The following is a 17,155-nucleotide window of genomic DNA, read 5'->3' as shown; positions in this document are numbered from 1 at the left end:
CCCCCCCCCCCCCCCAACACACACACACACTCTTAATAAATAAAAATGCAACATATTCTAATCACATAATGTTGTCTCACTTAAAAAAATGTAACACTAATAATTAAACAAACATTGAACAATTATTCCAAAAACAAACTAATTATAATTCACACAAAACAAACATTTAATTATTTTTCTAAAAATCAAACAACTAACTAAACCATAACAATTAAATAATAATATAAATTTTTTTTGGATCACTACAATCTACCCTCTGTAAAAGGAATTTCATCCTTGAAATTATCCCTTACCAAACAACTCAAGGTAGCGTTTCCTCATGTCCTCCATCTCCTAGGTTGCCTCTCTAGCTGAACAATTCTTCCATAGGACCTTTACTAGCGAAATTTTCTTGAACCATAGTTCCTTGACTCTTATCTCTAGAACTTGCATTGGGTGCTCATCATAACTCAGTTCTTGCCTTAGTTCCAATAGGTCATAACTCAACATGTAGGAGGGATCAGGCACATAATTCCTCAACACAGAAAAATGGAACACATTATTTGTCTCAGCGAGCACTGGTGGTAAAGCCAAGCAATAGGAAACTTGCCCAAATCTCTCCAAGATCTCAAATGGAACTATATACCTTGGGCTTAGCCTTCCCTTCTTCCCTAAACACATAACCCCTTTCATAGGTGATACTCTCAGAAACACTTGATCACCTACTGAGAATTCCAACTCTCTTCTCTTAAGATCCGCATAGTTTTTCTATCTACTTTGAGCAGTCATCATCCTCTGCCTAATCTTGGCGACTGCTTCAGTGGTCTCTCTCACTGCTTCTAGACCAAGAATTTGTTTCTCTCCCACCTTATCCCAATGTAGTGGTGTCCTGCATTTGCATCTATATAGCATCTCATATAGGGAAATCCTAATAGTAGACTGATAGCTATTGTTATAGCGAATTCTTTTAGAGGTAAATATGGACTCCATGATCTCGAAAAGTTGAGTGCACAAGACCTCAAAATGTCCTCTAGAATTTGTATTGTTCGCTTTGATTAACCATTTTTTTTGGGATGGAAGGTCGTACTAAGTTTAAGCCTCATCCCTATAGCTTGCTGTAAACTCTTCCAAAACTTTGAAGTGAACACAGACCCTCTATGAGATATTATAGATTTTTGCACTCCATGTAATCGGTCGATCTCACTTACATATAATTCTGCATATTGCTCCATTGTATAAGTTGTCTTAACTGGTAGGGAGTGAGATTACTTGGTGAGCCTCTTGATTATCACCTAAGCTAAATCATGTTTCTTTGGGTTCCTTGGCAATCCTACCACAAATTCCATGGCTATGTCTTTCCATTTCCATTCTGGGGCACTGATGAGTTGGAGAAAACTTGGTGGCCTTTGGTGCTCTACTTTTACCTGCTGACAAGTGAGACACCGCATCACATACTCTGCTATGTCATGCTTCATTCTTGGCCACTAGTTAAATGCTTTAAAGTCATTTTACATCTTGGTAGAACTTGAATGTAGGGAATAAGGGGTAGTGTGAGCCTCTGACATGATGCCATCTTTCAGTTCCTTATCTGCTGGCACACAAATTCGATCCTTACACCGCAACAATCCACCCTTGGACTTAGTGAAGTTATTGTCACTCCCTTCCTTAATTAGTACTTCCTGCCTAACCAAAGCCTCGTCCAATTTATGATTCTCCTTTATTTTCTCAAGTAAGGATGATTGCAGAGTAAATCTTGACAAGCTCCTAGTAATTAATTCAAATCTAGCTACTACCATGTCATTCTAGAGTGGTGCCTCTATCGAACTTTGTACTGACAGAGTCCCATAAATGTGTCTACTCAAGGCGTCTGCTATAATGTTTGCCTTCCTTGGGTGATATAGTATCTCGCAGTCATAGTCCTTTACTAACTCCAACCACCTTCTTTGCCTCATATTCAGCTCCTTTTGAGTGAAGAAATACTGTAGGCTCTTATGGTCTGTGTATATCTCACAATTCTCTCTGTAAAGGTGGTGCGCCCATATCTTATGTGCAATTACTACCGCAACCAACTCCAATTCATGGGTAGGGTATCTTTGTTCATATTCTCTCAATTTTGTTGAGACATAAGCCACTACTTTACCATCTTGCATCAATACACATCCCAAGCCATTCTTCGAAGCATCACAGTATACTACAAACTTTCCTTCTTTAGTTGGTACACACAACACTGGAGCTGATATAAGCTTATTCTTCATGGTGTTGAAGCTCTCCTCACACTTTTCATTCCAAGTGTATTATTGATTCTTTTTTGTCAACTTTGTTAGGGGTGCATCAATCTTAAAAAATCCTTCAACAAATTTTCTGTAATACCCCGCCAATCAAAAGAAACTTCTAACTTCTTCTGCATTCTTAGGTTGAGGCCAATCACCAATAGCATCGATCTTAGCTTGGTATACCCTCCCTCCTTAGAAACTATATGGCCCAAAAATCCTACCTTCTTTAACCAGAATTCATACTTCTTAAACTTTGCGTACAACTGATGCCCTTGAAGCCACTTTAGTCTCAATCTTAGGTGTTCTTCATGTTCCGTCTCAGATTTGGAGTAGATTAAAATGTCATCAATAAACATTACCACAAGTTTGTCTAGAAAGTCCTTGAAGACTAGGTTCATTAAATCCATGAAAGCTACTGGAGCATTTGTGACTCCAAAAGACATCACCAAAAATTCGCAATGCCCATACTGGGTTCGAAAGGCAGTCTTTGGGACATCTTCTTCCCTCACCTTCAACTAATGGTACCCCAAACTTAAGTCGATTTTAGAAAATACTACTGCTCCCTAAAGTTGGTCGAAGAGAACATTGATTCGCGGTAGCAGGTACTTGTTCTTGACTGTGAATTTGTTAAGTTCCCAAAAATCAATACACATCCTCATGCCCCCGTCCTTCTTCTTAACAAACAACATTGGAACGCCCCATGGCGAATAACTTGTTCTTATGAAACCTTTGTCCAACAACTTCTGTAATTGTATTTTTAGTTCCTTTAGCTCTGTCAGTGTCATTATGTAGGGTGCCTGTGATATGGGTGCAGTCTCTGAAATCAAATCAATCACAAATTCAATTTCCTTGTCTAGAGGTAGGCCGGGTAAGTCATCTAGAAACACCTCCGAGAATTCACACAGTACACAAACATCCTCAGGCATTTGCTCAATTTCTGTAGTCTTATCCACTACATTTGTAAGAAATGTCTGACCTCCATTACGAATCATGTTGTGTGCTTTTAAGGCTGAGATTATCGGTGTACAAAGTCCTGCTACGTCGCCCACGAAGGTGAACTGTTCCCCATTGTCTAGCTTAAACTTCACTGCCTTCTTGTGACATTTGATGGTTGATCCATACTTCACCAACCAATCCATACCAAGAATCACCTCGTAGTCTATTATATCTAATTCAATCAAATCTGCTAAACATACTCTCCTTCGATCTCTATTGGAGTTTCCAGTATCCATCTAGTTGGCCCCATTACATCACTCAAGGGTAACATCGTAGCAAAGTCCACACTAAAATCCCTATAAGGTACTCCTAGGCTATCTATCTTTTCCATAGAAATAAAACAAAGCGTAGCTCTTGAATTAATAAAGACTTTACATTATTTTCCAGCTATAGAGATCTGACATGTCACCATTGTGTTTCTGGCCTTGGCTTCTTCTTGAGTAATTCCGAAGACTGGGGTTGGTACAAGGCTGTCATTGCCTTTTCGTCCTGCCCCTATACCCCATTTGTGGACAATTTCTCTTTATATGACCCTCCTGGCCACACTTGAAGCATCTTCAAGTATTTGCCCTACACTCACTAGAGTGCTTATGGTTACACTTCCGACAAAATGGGAACTAGATTCTGTAGTACTATTGTTACCATTGCCATTGCTCTGGGCTAAAGGTTTGGGCTTCTTGTCTGGACCACTGCCCTAATGCTCATGAAGATTTCTCTTGCTGTCATCCTGCTCTAAGTGATTCTTCCATGCTTCTCTCCTAGCTCTCCCATCTTTCCAGACGTAGTCTTCAATGAACTCTGCATCCAAGGCTCTATCCAGGATCTCAGCATAACTGTCTTTCCCCACACTAGTTAACTTGACGTCTCTGGCTATAATCAGTTTCAATCCCCTAATGAAGTGTTGGATCCTCGTGGCTTTTGTCAGAACTATTTGTGGTGCAAACCTAGCCAATATATCAAATTGTTGGGTGTATTCTATGACAGTACAGTTTCCTTGAACTACCGTAACGAACTCGTTGACCCTGGTGGCCATGACTGTGGCACTATAATACTTCTATTTGAAGGCCAACACAAAGTCATTCCAAGTCATAGTGGCTAAGTCCCAAGTCTGCCTTGTTATCGAAAAAGTAGGTGTGGATGACGTGGCAAATATTTTCAACATGTGGCTGACACCTGGCAGAGGTTCGGTTCGACCATCAATTAGGGATGTTCCCCTGACACAGTATTTGAGTTTTATATACGACCAGACTACTCGTATACTCCGTATATTTTTTAGTAATATTGTACAGCTGTAATCATATCCGAGATTATTTCCCTTTATACATGATTATCCAATTAATTAGGTAAAAAGATCTTTGATTGAATCATTTAACCCACCTTGAGCCTATAAATAGAGAGAAATAGCTCAAGGGGGGACTTTTGGCTAATTTTTGTTTATGCTTTAGAAGAGAATTTTGGCTATTATCTTTCGGTTGTATTACTCATCCCTCGAAGGCTTGTGAATCTCAAGAACCCTAGTTCTTTGATCACCCCTTTGAAAATCAAGATCAATAATAGCCTAAGTGGACGTAGGTCATTACCAATTCTTGGGGCCGAACCACGATAAATTGTTGTGTTGTCTATTTTTCTTTTCATTAGATCTTATTCAATACTTTCGATCACATCAAGCATTTGGCTCTGTGTTAGTTGGCCAAAACGAGGGTCAACATTTTGGTGCTTTCACTGAGAGCTTGAGAAGAAGTTGTTGAAGGTACTAATGGCAAAGACATCCAAGAAAACTGGACAGGCTGCTGCCGCACCATCCCAGGATCCTCCACCAAATATGGCTGAAGACGAACCTCATTTGGAGTTCGATGAGGAGGAAGTAGACTCTGAGGCTCTGAAGACAACACTGGGGGTGTTTCAAGATGAATTGGCCACTCTGAGGGCCAATCAAGAGAGTGTCGCCGAGATAATGGTGTCACCGCAGAGGGAGATAGAGATCTAGCACCAAGAGCTGAGCGAGAGAAAGGTGGAGATGGACCGTCGTCAGACGGATGCCATGGCATCCCTTGAAGAAGCCCTCCAATTGGCTAGGAATCAGGCTGCACCTGCCTCACAGCCTGATCAACCCCCAAGTGGGCCACCTCACAAAGGTCCCAATCCTAGCCCTCCGCTCCAGCCAACAAGCCCTCAAAGGCCGGAGCAGCCACCGATGCCTTAGGATGATGTCCCACCTAGGGACCCTGAGACGCAGCCTCCATCCCAGGCTGGTCGAGGCAATCCCCCGCGTCCAAGGCAGAATAGGGCCGGGCAACAGCCCCACAGCCCTAGATGCTCAGGGGTGAAGAGCCGCACCCACCGAGCAGGGGGCAGCTTCCTTCTGCAAACAGAAGGAACTTAGAGACAGGCTCTGCGGTCAGGGGCCCTCCACAACATGACAATGCATGGGGACCCACCGACCAGTGGAGGCCTCCCCCTAACGCTCCGGAAGTTCCAGCCCAAGGAGGCAACCATGGAAACAGTCGGTCCCACCATAGCCAGTCAAGGTTCAGAGATGGCCACGGCTACAATGAGGCCGACTCAGGCAGAGGGAATGCTGGTCGGAGAAACGAGGAGAGAGGTGGAGGCAGATGCCCCCCTCCTAGAGAAGACCGACATGTAGGACATAATGCTGGGGGGCAGCCCAGACAAAACAACGTCTTTAGCCAGCTTGGAGCCAGCGAGCAACGGTGAAGAGACGATGACCTAAGGGATGTACTCAATGACCACTGCGAAAGGAACGATGAGTACATTCCCCTGGTACCAGAGGCCCCAGTAATTCCTGAGGCCGTTTAGGCCCAAATAGATGCCCTGAACGAAGCAATGCAATAGCTGGTCGGGGGAAGAACATCTCATATCGAGTACGACAGGAGAAGGGTCGCCATGGTTGAAACCCCCAGTAAGTTTAAAATTCCCACACTTCCAAACTTTGATGGGTATGGTGATCCGGTATCTCATGTCAACAAGTTTGAGATACAAATGGACATTCAGAAGGTGTCTGAAGACGCTCGATGCAGGATCTTCCCTGCAACACTTTCTGATGCTGCACAAGAGTGGTTGTTTAAGTTCCCTCCTGCAAGTATAGTATCTTGGGAGATGTTTATAATGGAGTTTTACGGACAATTCTACGCGAGTCGTGTGCACTGCACTAAGGCAAACCAGCTGGTCGAGATACGCCAGCAAGAAGGAGAACCACTGAAAGATTATGTCTAGCGTTTCATGCGAGCGGCAGCTGGGGCCAAAACAGTGGGAGACGAAGGCAAAATGATGGCCCTAACTGCAGGAGTTAGGTGTCGTACGCCCCTTTGGAGTAGCCTCAGGAAGCATGGGGTTAAAACTACCCAACAGTTTTGGATCGAGCTGATTGATACATCAAGCTCGAGGATGCAATTTCCAGCGAGGGAAAGCCCCTAAATAAGGACAAAGGGAATGAAGACCCCGCGAAAGCCGCCAATGGGTCAAAGCCTAATGGCAATGGCAAAGGCAACGGGAATGGCAATGGCAAGAATGGGGGGAAACAGCCCCATAACGAACCCTCTACCTCCGAGAGTAAGCGCCCTAAGGGCAACTGTTATGAGCCAAGGTTCACCAACTATACCACCCTTGTTGAGTCTTGAGCAGAGGTGTATCAGGCCACAAGTTTCAACGTACCCTACAAAAGACCCATCCCATTCGAAAGGATATTTAGAAAAGGGATACAACCAAGTTTTGTCACTTTCACAATGACTACGGACACGATACGAATGAGTGTAACCAGCTGAAGGATGAAATCGAATTCCTTATTAGACAAGGACACTTGAGGAAATACGTGCAAGCCGCGGGAGCTTCCCAACGAGAGGCTCCGGGTGGCAACGAGCAAGCGCCTGCACGCCAACGCTCGCCACCTTTACAGCCTGATCCCGTGGCAGGCACCTTACTCACCATCTGCGGTGGCCCGCACCTCACGGGAAACATCGGAAAGGCAAGGAACGAAACGCTCGGACCCTACGCCATGACCAGGACATCAAGATGATGACTGTGGAGGATCGGGCAACGAAAAAGGCTCAAACAGAGGATGATGTAATAATTTTCTCAGATAATGATGCCCAACATGTCCGGTTCCCACATTCCGATCTGCTGGTCATGGATGTTCAGATTGCCAATATGATGTTGAAAAGAGTACTGGTCGATACAGGAAGTTCAATTAACATCCTGTATAAATCGTCGCTGGAACGGATGAAGTTGTCCACAAAGGATTTGGAGCCTTGCAACCAAACAATTTATGGTTTCTCTGGTGAGGGACTCACTACAACGGGGTCAATCAGGCTTCCAGGGACAGCAGGTACTGCGCCCGCCAACAAGACATCACTCACTACTTTTATAGTAGTTGACTGTCCTTCGGCCTACAATGCAGTGATTCGAAGGCCAATATTGGTCGACCTTCGGGCCGTCACCTCTATATGGCACTTAGCCATGAAATTCCCAACAGACGCAGGGGTAGGACGCGTATTGGGAAACCAGAGGGAAGCAATGGAGTGCTACAATACCTCAACCACTAAGGCCAAGAAGGGTATGTCAAGGAGTGCTCCCCCAAAGAGTTGAAAATGGCCATTGATGTATAAGCCTAATCAGGTGATGAAGTCACCAAATAGGGTATTGCCCAAAATGAGGATAGAGACTTAGATCCTCGCTTTGGGGATTTTGAAGAGGATATAGGACCTGTCAAGGACCTTAAAGAGGTCCAACTCGACGAAGAGTATCAAACCAGAGTTGTGAAGGTCGGCAAAAACTTAGAGACAACAACCAAATGCGCACTGGTGGAATTTTTGAGGAAGAACCAGGAAGTTTTCGCCTGGTCGCATAAAGACATGGTTGGGATAGATCCTACAGTCATTAGCCATGTCCTGAATGTTGACAAAATCTTTCCACCCGTGCAATAGAAAAGAAGGCTGCTCGATAAAGACAGATCAAAAGCCTTAAAGGAAGAAGTTGAAAAAATGAAGGAGAATGGGTTCATCAGGGTGGCGTTTTATCCATCATGGGTCTCTAATCCAGTGCTGGTTCCCAAGCTAAATGGCAAATGGCAGACCTGCGTGGATTTCACAGACCTTAACAAAGCCTACCCTAAAGATTGCTTCCCACTCCCAAGGATCGACCAGCTTGTCGATGCAACTGCAAGCCATGAGATCCTCTCGTTCATGGATGCATACTCAAGGTACAATCAGATTAGTATGCATGCCCCTGATGAGGATAACACTAGCTTTCAGACCGATACAGGGCTATACTGTTACAAAGTAATGCCCTTCGGATTGAAAAACGCTGGTGCGACTTACCAGCAACTAGTTAACCACATGTTTAAGGAGTTGATCGGGATAAACATGGAGGTGTACATTGATGACATGCTGGTAAAGTCATAAAAGGAAGAAGGACATGTGAAGGATTTACAAGAGTGTTTCAATGTTCCTTCGGAATAGGATCAGGGAAGTTCTTGGGGTTCATTGTCAATTCGAGAGGAATCGAAGATAATCCCGAGAAGATCAAGGCCCTGATCGATATAAAATCTCCAATAAAGATCAAAGATGTGCAAAGTTTGACTGGAAGGGTTGCCGCACTCAGTAGATTTATTTCAAAATCAATAGATAAGTGCGTTCCTTTCTTCAATCTACATAGAGGCAACAAGAAGTTCGAGTGGACTGAAAACTGCGAACAGGCGTTCCAAGCCTTAAAAGCCCACACGGCGCAACCTCCCCTCTTATCAAAGCCTATAGATGGGGAAACTTTGTTCATATACCTGGCAGTTACTGAATATGCTGCTAGTGCGGTGTTGGTAAGAGAAGAAGAAGGCGTACAAAAGGCGGTATACTATGTGAGCAAGAGGTTAATCGGAGCCAAATTGAGGTATCCTCCCATTGAAAGGTTAGCCTATTGTCTAATTTTGGCCTCAAGGAAGTTACGTCCTTACTTCCAAGCCCATCCAATAACAGTCTTGATTGACCAGCCCCTTCGGCAAGTTTTGCAAAAGCCAGAGGCTGCTGGTCGTTTGTTGAAATAGGCAGTCAAACTCAGGTAGTTCGATATAACATACTCACCGCGAGCAGTAATAAAAGGACAAGTCTTGGCTAACTTCATTGCTGAATTCACTGAACTCCCAGACAACGAGCGGGGTGAAAATCCTAATGCACCTGAGCCTCAAGTTGAAGCTCCTTCGTGGAAACTATTCATAGAGGGATCATCCAACGAATCTCATGCAGGAGTAGGAGTGATATTGATAATTCCAGAATGGTATCGATTTCACTGCGCAATTAGGTTTGATTTCACCACTTCAAACGACGAAGCTGAATATGAAGCCCTACTCGCTGGATTAAGATTAGCCAAAGATATGAACATAAAAGTGCTGGATATCTACAGTGATTCACAGCTGGTAGTGAATCAGGTCTTAGGGGAGTACCAAGCACGAGGCCTAAAAATGGTGGCTTATCTGAACAAAACAAAGGATTTGTTGGCACAATATGAAAAATATACCCTCCAGCAAATACCTCGAGATCAGAATTCAAACGCGGATGCCTTAGCCAAACTCGCGAGTGCAAATGATGCTGACACTTTAAATATAGTGCCAGTTGAGCGGCTATATGCACCAAGCATACGAGTAGACGAAACCAGTATGATGATCCAGTTAGCAGATATATGGATGGCACCATACTTAGAGTATCTCACGAACGGCACACTACCAGCAGATAAAAACAAAGCCAGGACCCTTCAAAGACATTATGCAAGGTATATCCTAGCCGATGGTATTTTATACCGAAGAGGATACTCAATGCCACTGCTCAGATGTGTTACACCAGAAAAGGCTAAAGAGCTGATGAAAGAGGTACATGAAGGCTTCTGCAGAGACCACGCTGGGGGGCAAAGCCTATCGAAAAAGATTCTAAGGCAGGGATATTTTTGACCAACGATGAATGAGGACTCGATGGAGTTCGTGCGAAAGTGTGATAAGTGTCAGCAGTTTTCCAAGATCCCACGAGCAGCTCCCAACGAGTTAAAGCAAATGCAAAGTCCATGGCCAATCACAGTATGGGGTATAGATTTAATCGGGTCCTTTCCTATAGGGAAAGGTGGTGTGAAATATGCAGTGGTAGCTATCGACTACTTCACAAAATGGGTCGAGGCTGAGCCGCTCGCAACCATAACGACAAATAAAGTACTTTATTTTGTTATCAAAAACATTGTTTGTCGATATGGATTGCCAAGAAAGATTGTCTCAGATAATGGCACCCAGTTTGATAGTGACTTGTTCACAGACTTCTGCGAGAGGCATGGCATCATCAAGAGCTTTTCTTCAGTTGCTCACCCCCGAAAAAATGGGCAAGTCGAAGCAATAAATAAAACATTGAAAAATACCCTGAAGAAAAGGCTCGAGGAAGATAAAGGAGCATGGCCGGAACAATTTCCTGAAGTCCTCTGGTCGTATTGAACATCCCACCGAACAGCAACAGGTCACACCCCATTTTCCTTAGCATATGGGTACGAGGCCATGTTGCCTGTCGAGTTAGATCCGCCCTCACATCACAGAATAACATACGACCAAGACCAAAATAACCAATTGTTGATGGAGTCCCTAGACCTAGTCGAGGAGAAACGAGAAAAAGCCTAGCTCCGAGTAGCTGCGTACCAGCAAAAAGTCGCTCGGTATTTTAACTCTAAAGTAAAAGAAAGAAAGTTCAACGTCGGGGACTTGGTACTTCGAAGAGTTTTCTTAAATACCCACGACCAAGTTGCCGGAGTACTGGGACCAAACTGGGAAGGACCTTACCAGATTGAAGAAGTCCTTCATCCAGGCACTTACAAACTTGCACGCTTGAATGGAGATCTCGTTCCACGTTATTGGAATGGACAACACCTGCGCAAGTATTATCAGTAAACAGTCTTTCTTAAAGGACTAGCTTGTATTAATTTTTACTTTTTGCAAGTCTTTGAAAAAGGGTTGGTCATGAGATATGGCTAATTGCTTATAAGTGTAAGATCTTTTTTCAGATCACTCGTAAATACATGTTTAGTCCATTTAATATGAGAATTATAAGGGACTGTGCGCAGCCAGTCATTCTTGTCAAACTTTGTAATTTTTTACAAGTATTTGATCATTACATGTGTTGTTTTGCTGTATTACAATTTTCATGTTTTATACCAAGCAGAAATGTTCGTACAGGTTTTGGTCAAGGCAAGAGACCAAGGACCTAAAGCTCCTCGATCACTTAGGGGGCATATAAGGTACATAGGAAGCAAAGCATACCAAAAAGTATGTAAACACATGAGCAAAATAAGTGAAAGCATTCTACGGTACTTAGAGTATTTTTCAAAATATTATATTTTGTTAAGTCAAACCAAAGTACTATGCTAAGTTCGGTCATGCGAACAGATGTTATAATAAAGCAAAAATATTATAATATCAAAAGAATTCTTTTACATCGCGAGAAGTACTTCTCGGATGTAAATGTTAAGTTTAAAACAAAAAGCTGCCCAGGCAGCAATAAAAAAAAATATATTGTTGTAACGCCCTGGTTAGCCAAGACCGTTACACTGTGTACTTATAAAGGTGCAAGACTTGCTAATCAAGTCAATATTTTAAAAACGTATCACTAAACATGTAAGAACCAGGGTTAGAAAGGTTTTGGTCTCAAAAGACTCATTTCATATATTTAAACTGTAGTAAACATGGGATCCCATAAGAAAACAAAGTTAAAATAAGTTTACAGACTCCCAAAAGTACATGAGTATCCACTAGCCATACTAAGGCAAAACAAACAGACTTCAGGTTTCACGTCCTTGCCTAGACCTCAACCATGGCGGCCGAGCATCTGGCTATGTACATTCCGCTCGCTGAGCTCTCCAGTCAAGGCTGGTCCAATTTGCCCTTGCCTTTAGCTGCACCACGTAGCACCCGTGAGCCAAGGGTCAGCAAGAAAACATCTTAAACAACTCAATCAATGAAAACAGACAATTAACTCATTATGCATGTATTCCCATCAGATAATCCCCAACAGATATTCAACGTATATAATCAGATTCAAAATACATTCTATCACATATAACACTCATATCACATAATATTCAGGGCCGACGACTTAGGCCGCACCCTCTGTTTAACCCAGTGACTCCGGCCCGCTCAAACCGAGCTCAGTGCATAATAAGCTGTCCTCGGCTACCAGTGGCTGAGCTGCGCCATGTGCGCTAGTGAAACCCTTGGCACCCTTAGGCCGTTGGTTCAGTAGAAGGCTTGCATGGCATAATGCCATCTTTTCAAGCATTTACAATAGGGAGCCCTTAGTCCCGTCACATATATTCAACCAGGTGCAGTTTTCTTACCTTAGTCTGCGCTATTATTGAATTACGAGCATCGTCTCTCAAGCACGATCCGTTCTCGAGCCTAAGCCTTTATCACCTAGTCATAACCAAAGTGTAGGGTTCCATTAATAGTTTGATATAGGTTTCTGGTTATAAAACTAACTCCCAGGAATCCAAATTCCACCAAGCACGGTGGTGAAACCAATCCCGAGCACACTAGACCACTTCCCCGTGCCTAAAACCCTCAAAGATTCATGTGTGCAACCAAGGGCTGCGGCCCCTGAAGCCTAGCCGCAGCCCTTCCCCAAAACAGAACCAAAACCACCCCTGAAGGAGAACACGCGCCGCGGCCATTGCTTTGGGCGCCGCGACGCTTGCCTTTGGCCGAGCCTCCTTGGCTCCTTTGCATGCTAGGGCCGCAGAGCTCTAGAACAGAGCTGCGGCCCTCCCCTTCGAACCCAGAATTTACACCATTTCAAAGTTCAAAACCTCAGCCACAACCACCCTTAAGCTCCCTACTTCAACACCCAACAAATCCAACACCTTTAACATGACTTAAACAACTTAATTACACAGAAAACTCAACCCAACACACACTAACCTTCTCTTTTCAATTTCTGAAACTCAAGAGCTATAAATATTCAGACCAGCCATTCAAACCCAATTTAAAACCTCTAAACCATGAGTTGAAACTTACCTCTTCTGTTGAATCACCTCACCAAGCCAAAGCCAAGCTATATCTCCAAGTTTCCTCCTTAATTCTGCCTTAAGACATCAAAACCATGTTTACTTTAAAACTTGACCAAAACCCAGCTAGAACTCATAATTCAACCACATAAAAGAAGATTAGATGCTTACCTTAATCCCTGTTTTAGTTCTTGATTTACTTCTGAGCTAAACCTCCAAATCCTCACCACAATCTCATAAATTCCAACTTGTTTCCCCTTAAGTTTCCTGTGTTTTTTGTTCCTTCCCTTTGTTTTCCTTGAGAGTGAGAGAGAGCTGAGGTAAAGTTTTAGTCGATTTGCATTTTTCTAAAGGCTTCCTTATGTCTATCTCACTCATTAAGTTAATGCCGAGGCTCGAGGTGCTGGAACCGTCCCCGAGGCTAAAATGGTAAAATCCCCCAATATTCTCGCCTAGACATCCTAACCTCAAATGTATCTCCATATATTTATTTTCATGACCCAATAGTCCAAATCGTTACCCGCTATCTAAAAATACCCCCGACTTATCCAAAGTCATATCGTAAGTCCCATTGTGACTTTTCCCGCTATCTGACCCTAGAATCGTCTCGAGTCGTGCTCTGCAAACCTGTCCACATAATATTGTGGTTCTCACATATATCATATATTTATTTCATATCACATTAACACATAATATCTTTAATTATCATATAAAGATTACTAAACTTATAATTACTCATTTAAATCACAATTATTCCATTAATGCCCTCCTGGAACACTAATCAAGGCCCTTAAGCCTTATTAGCGATTTTGGGTCGTTACAACTATCCCCTCCAACTGAGAATTTCGTCCTCAAAATTTACCTGAATAACTCGGGATACTGATCCCGCATCGCCGTCTCTAACTCCCAGGTCGCTTCTTCGACCTTGCTATTCCTCCATAACACTTTCACTAACGGATTCGTCTTATTCCGCATAACTTTGTCCTTCCGGTCTAAAATCTGAACTGGTCTCTCCTCATAGGACAAGTTCGTCTGCAGCTATAAGTCCTCATACTTCAACACATGTGTTGTATCAGAAATATACTTCCGCAACATAGAGACATGGAACACGTTATGAACTCCTGATAGTGACGGTGGCAAGGCCAGCCTATAAGCCACGTGCCCGATCCTCTCTAGAATCTCAAAGGGTCCAACAAACCGAGGGCTCAGCTTTCCCTTCACTCCAAATCTCCTCACACCCCTCAACGGTGAAACTCGCAGAAACATGTGGTCCCCAACCTGGAACTCCACGTTCCTACGCTTAGGATCAGCATAGCTTTTCTGTCTACTCTGCGAGGCAAGCATCCTAGCTCGAATCTTTTCAATGGCCTCATTAGTCTTCTGAACCATATCTGGCCCCAAATACCTTCTCTCACCCATCTCATCCCAGTGAATAGGCGATCTACACTTCCTTCCATATAACATTTCATAAGGAGCCACTCCAATCGTGGACTGATAACTGTTGTTATATGAAAACTCAATCAATGGAAGGTACTTACTCCACGAACCCTCAAAGTCAATCACACATGCCCTAAGCATGTCCTCCAATACCTGAATTGTCCTCTCAGACTGTCCATCAGTCTAAGGATGAAAAGTTGTGCTAAACTTCTACTGAGTCCCCATGGCTCTCTGCAGAGCTCCCCAGAACTTAGAGGTAAAGATAGGGTCTTAATCAGATACAATAGACTTTGGAACCCAATGGAGACGAACTATCTCCCTCACATATAGTTCTGCATACTGTTCCACGGTATAAGTTGACCTCACTGGTAGAAAATGAGCTGACTTGGTGTATCTATCCACTTTCACCCACACCGAGTCATGAAGTCCAACTATCCTGGGTAATCCTCCCAGTTCCACTCTGGGATACCAAAAGGCTGAAGCAACCCTGCTGGTCGCTGATTCTCAGCCTTAACCTGCTGACATGTCAAACATCTAGATACATACTCAACTACATCCTTCTTCATCCTGGGCCACCAGTATAATGTCCGTAGATCCTGATACATCTTCGTGGTACCCAGATGAAGTGAGTATGGCGTAGTGTGAGACTCATCCAATATTTCACGCCTAATTCCCTCATCCCCTGGAACACATATTCGTCCCTGATATCAGAGCAAACCTATCTCAGAAACAGAATAATCCTTAGCTGTCCCTGCCAAGGCATGCTGCCTACTTTCCTGCAACTGGACATCTACTAACTGACCCTCCTTGATGTGCTCCAACAGGGTCGACTGTAAAGTGATATTGGCTAACTAGCCCACCACCAGTTCTATCAATGCCTTGACCATTTCATCAGCCAATTCTCTCGAGATCTGAGTAGAACTATACAACTGTCCTGGGCCCCTCCGGCTCAATGCATCTGCCACCACATTGGCTTTCCCAGGGTGGTAAAGGATATCACAATCATAATCCTTAACCAACTCCAACCAATGTCTCTGTCTCATATTCAGATCTTTCTGGGTGAAGAAATACTTCAGACTCTTATGGTCGGTGTATATCTCGCACTTCTCTCCATACAGATAATGACGTCATACCTTCAACGCAAACACCACTGCCGCTAACTCCAAGTCGTGAGTCAAATACCTCTTTTCGTACTCTTTCAACTGTCGAGACGCATAGGCTATAACCTTCTCATTCTGCATCAGCACACAGCCTAAGCCCAACCTCGACGCATCACAGTAGACCACAAACTTCCCTTCCTCCGAAGGAAGACTCAACACAGGCACAGAAATAAGTCGTCGCTTCAACTCCTGAAAGCCGTTCTCACACTTCTCTGACCAGATGAACTTCTGATTCTTTCTTGTCAACTCTGTCATCGGTGAAGAAATCTTCGAGAACCCCACTACAAACTACCTGTAGTAACCAGCCAACCCAAGGAAACTCCGCACCTCCGAGGCATTCCTTGACCTCGGCCAATCTCTAACTGCTTCTACCTTGGACGGATCCACCTTAATCCCCTCCGCCCCAACTATATGTCCAAGGAAAGTCACCTCTGGTAGCCAGAACTCACACTTCTTAAACATGGCGTACAACCGATGCTCCCTTAACCTCTGTAAAACCTGTCGGAGATGCTGCTCATGTTCTGCCTCTGAACTGGAGTATGCCAAGATGTCGTCGATGAAGACAATGACAAATTGATCCAAAATGTCCTTGAACACCCTGTTCATCAGATCCATAAAAGCTGCTGGGGCATTGGTCAGACCAAAGGGCATGACCAAGAACTCATAATGCCCATATCGTGTCCGGAAGGCCGTCTTCGGTATATCCTCGTCCTTGATCCTTAGCTGGTGATAACCAGATCGAAGATCAATCTTTGAGAACACCGTCTTACCTTGCAACTGATCGAACAAGTCATCAATCATTGGTAGAGGGTACTTATTCTTAATAGATAACTTGTTCAATTCTCTATAGTCGATGCACATCCTCAAAGTCTCGTCTTTCTTCTTAACAAACAGTACCGGTGCGCCCCATGGAGAGTAGCTAGGCCTGATAAACCCTAAATCCAAAAGTTCTTGCAGCTATATCTTCAACTCTTTCAGTTCTGCTGGTGCCATCCTGTACGGTGTCCTTGATATTGGTTCTGTCCTCGGTGCAAACTCAATCTCAAACTGTATCTCCCTACGCGGCGGCAACCCTGGTAAATCCTCGGGGAAGACATCCAAAAACTCACACACCAACCTGGTCTCTCCCGGCCCTGCCGGCATAACTCTAGTGGCATCCACCACATTGGCCAGGAAACCTATGCATCCCCCCTGCAACAAGTCCCTGGCTATCAATGCTGAGATCATGGGTATGCGGTGTCCAGACACCGCACCCACAAAGACAAAAGGGTCCTCTCCCTC

General features: G+C 43.9%; 1 protein-coding gene across 1 annotated transcript; it reads right to left on the bottom strand.

Moving 5' to 3' along the window:
* Positions 1–333: 333 nt before the first annotated feature.
* Positions 334–3,484, bottom strand: LOC133825303 (uncharacterized). Its single transcript, XM_062258264.1, has 5 exons — positions 2,980–3,484; positions 2,474–2,667; positions 1,960–2,255; positions 756–868; positions 334–650 (listed from the first exon to the last, which is right to left on the bottom strand). Exons 1-5 carry the CDS (start codon positions 3,482–3,484, stop codon positions 334–336), a joined length of 1,425 nt encoding a protein of 474 aa, XP_062114248.1.
* Between the last annotated feature and the right edge of the window lie 13,671 nt (positions 3,485–17,155).

Source organism: Humulus lupulus, chromosome 3 (genome assembly GCF_963169125.1).
Source record: "Humulus lupulus chromosome 3, drHumLupu1.1, whole genome shotgun sequence".
NCBI lineage: Eukaryota > Viridiplantae > Streptophyta > Magnoliopsida > Rosales > Cannabaceae > Humulus > Humulus lupulus.
This window is presented reverse-complemented; position numbering and strand designations above follow the sequence as displayed.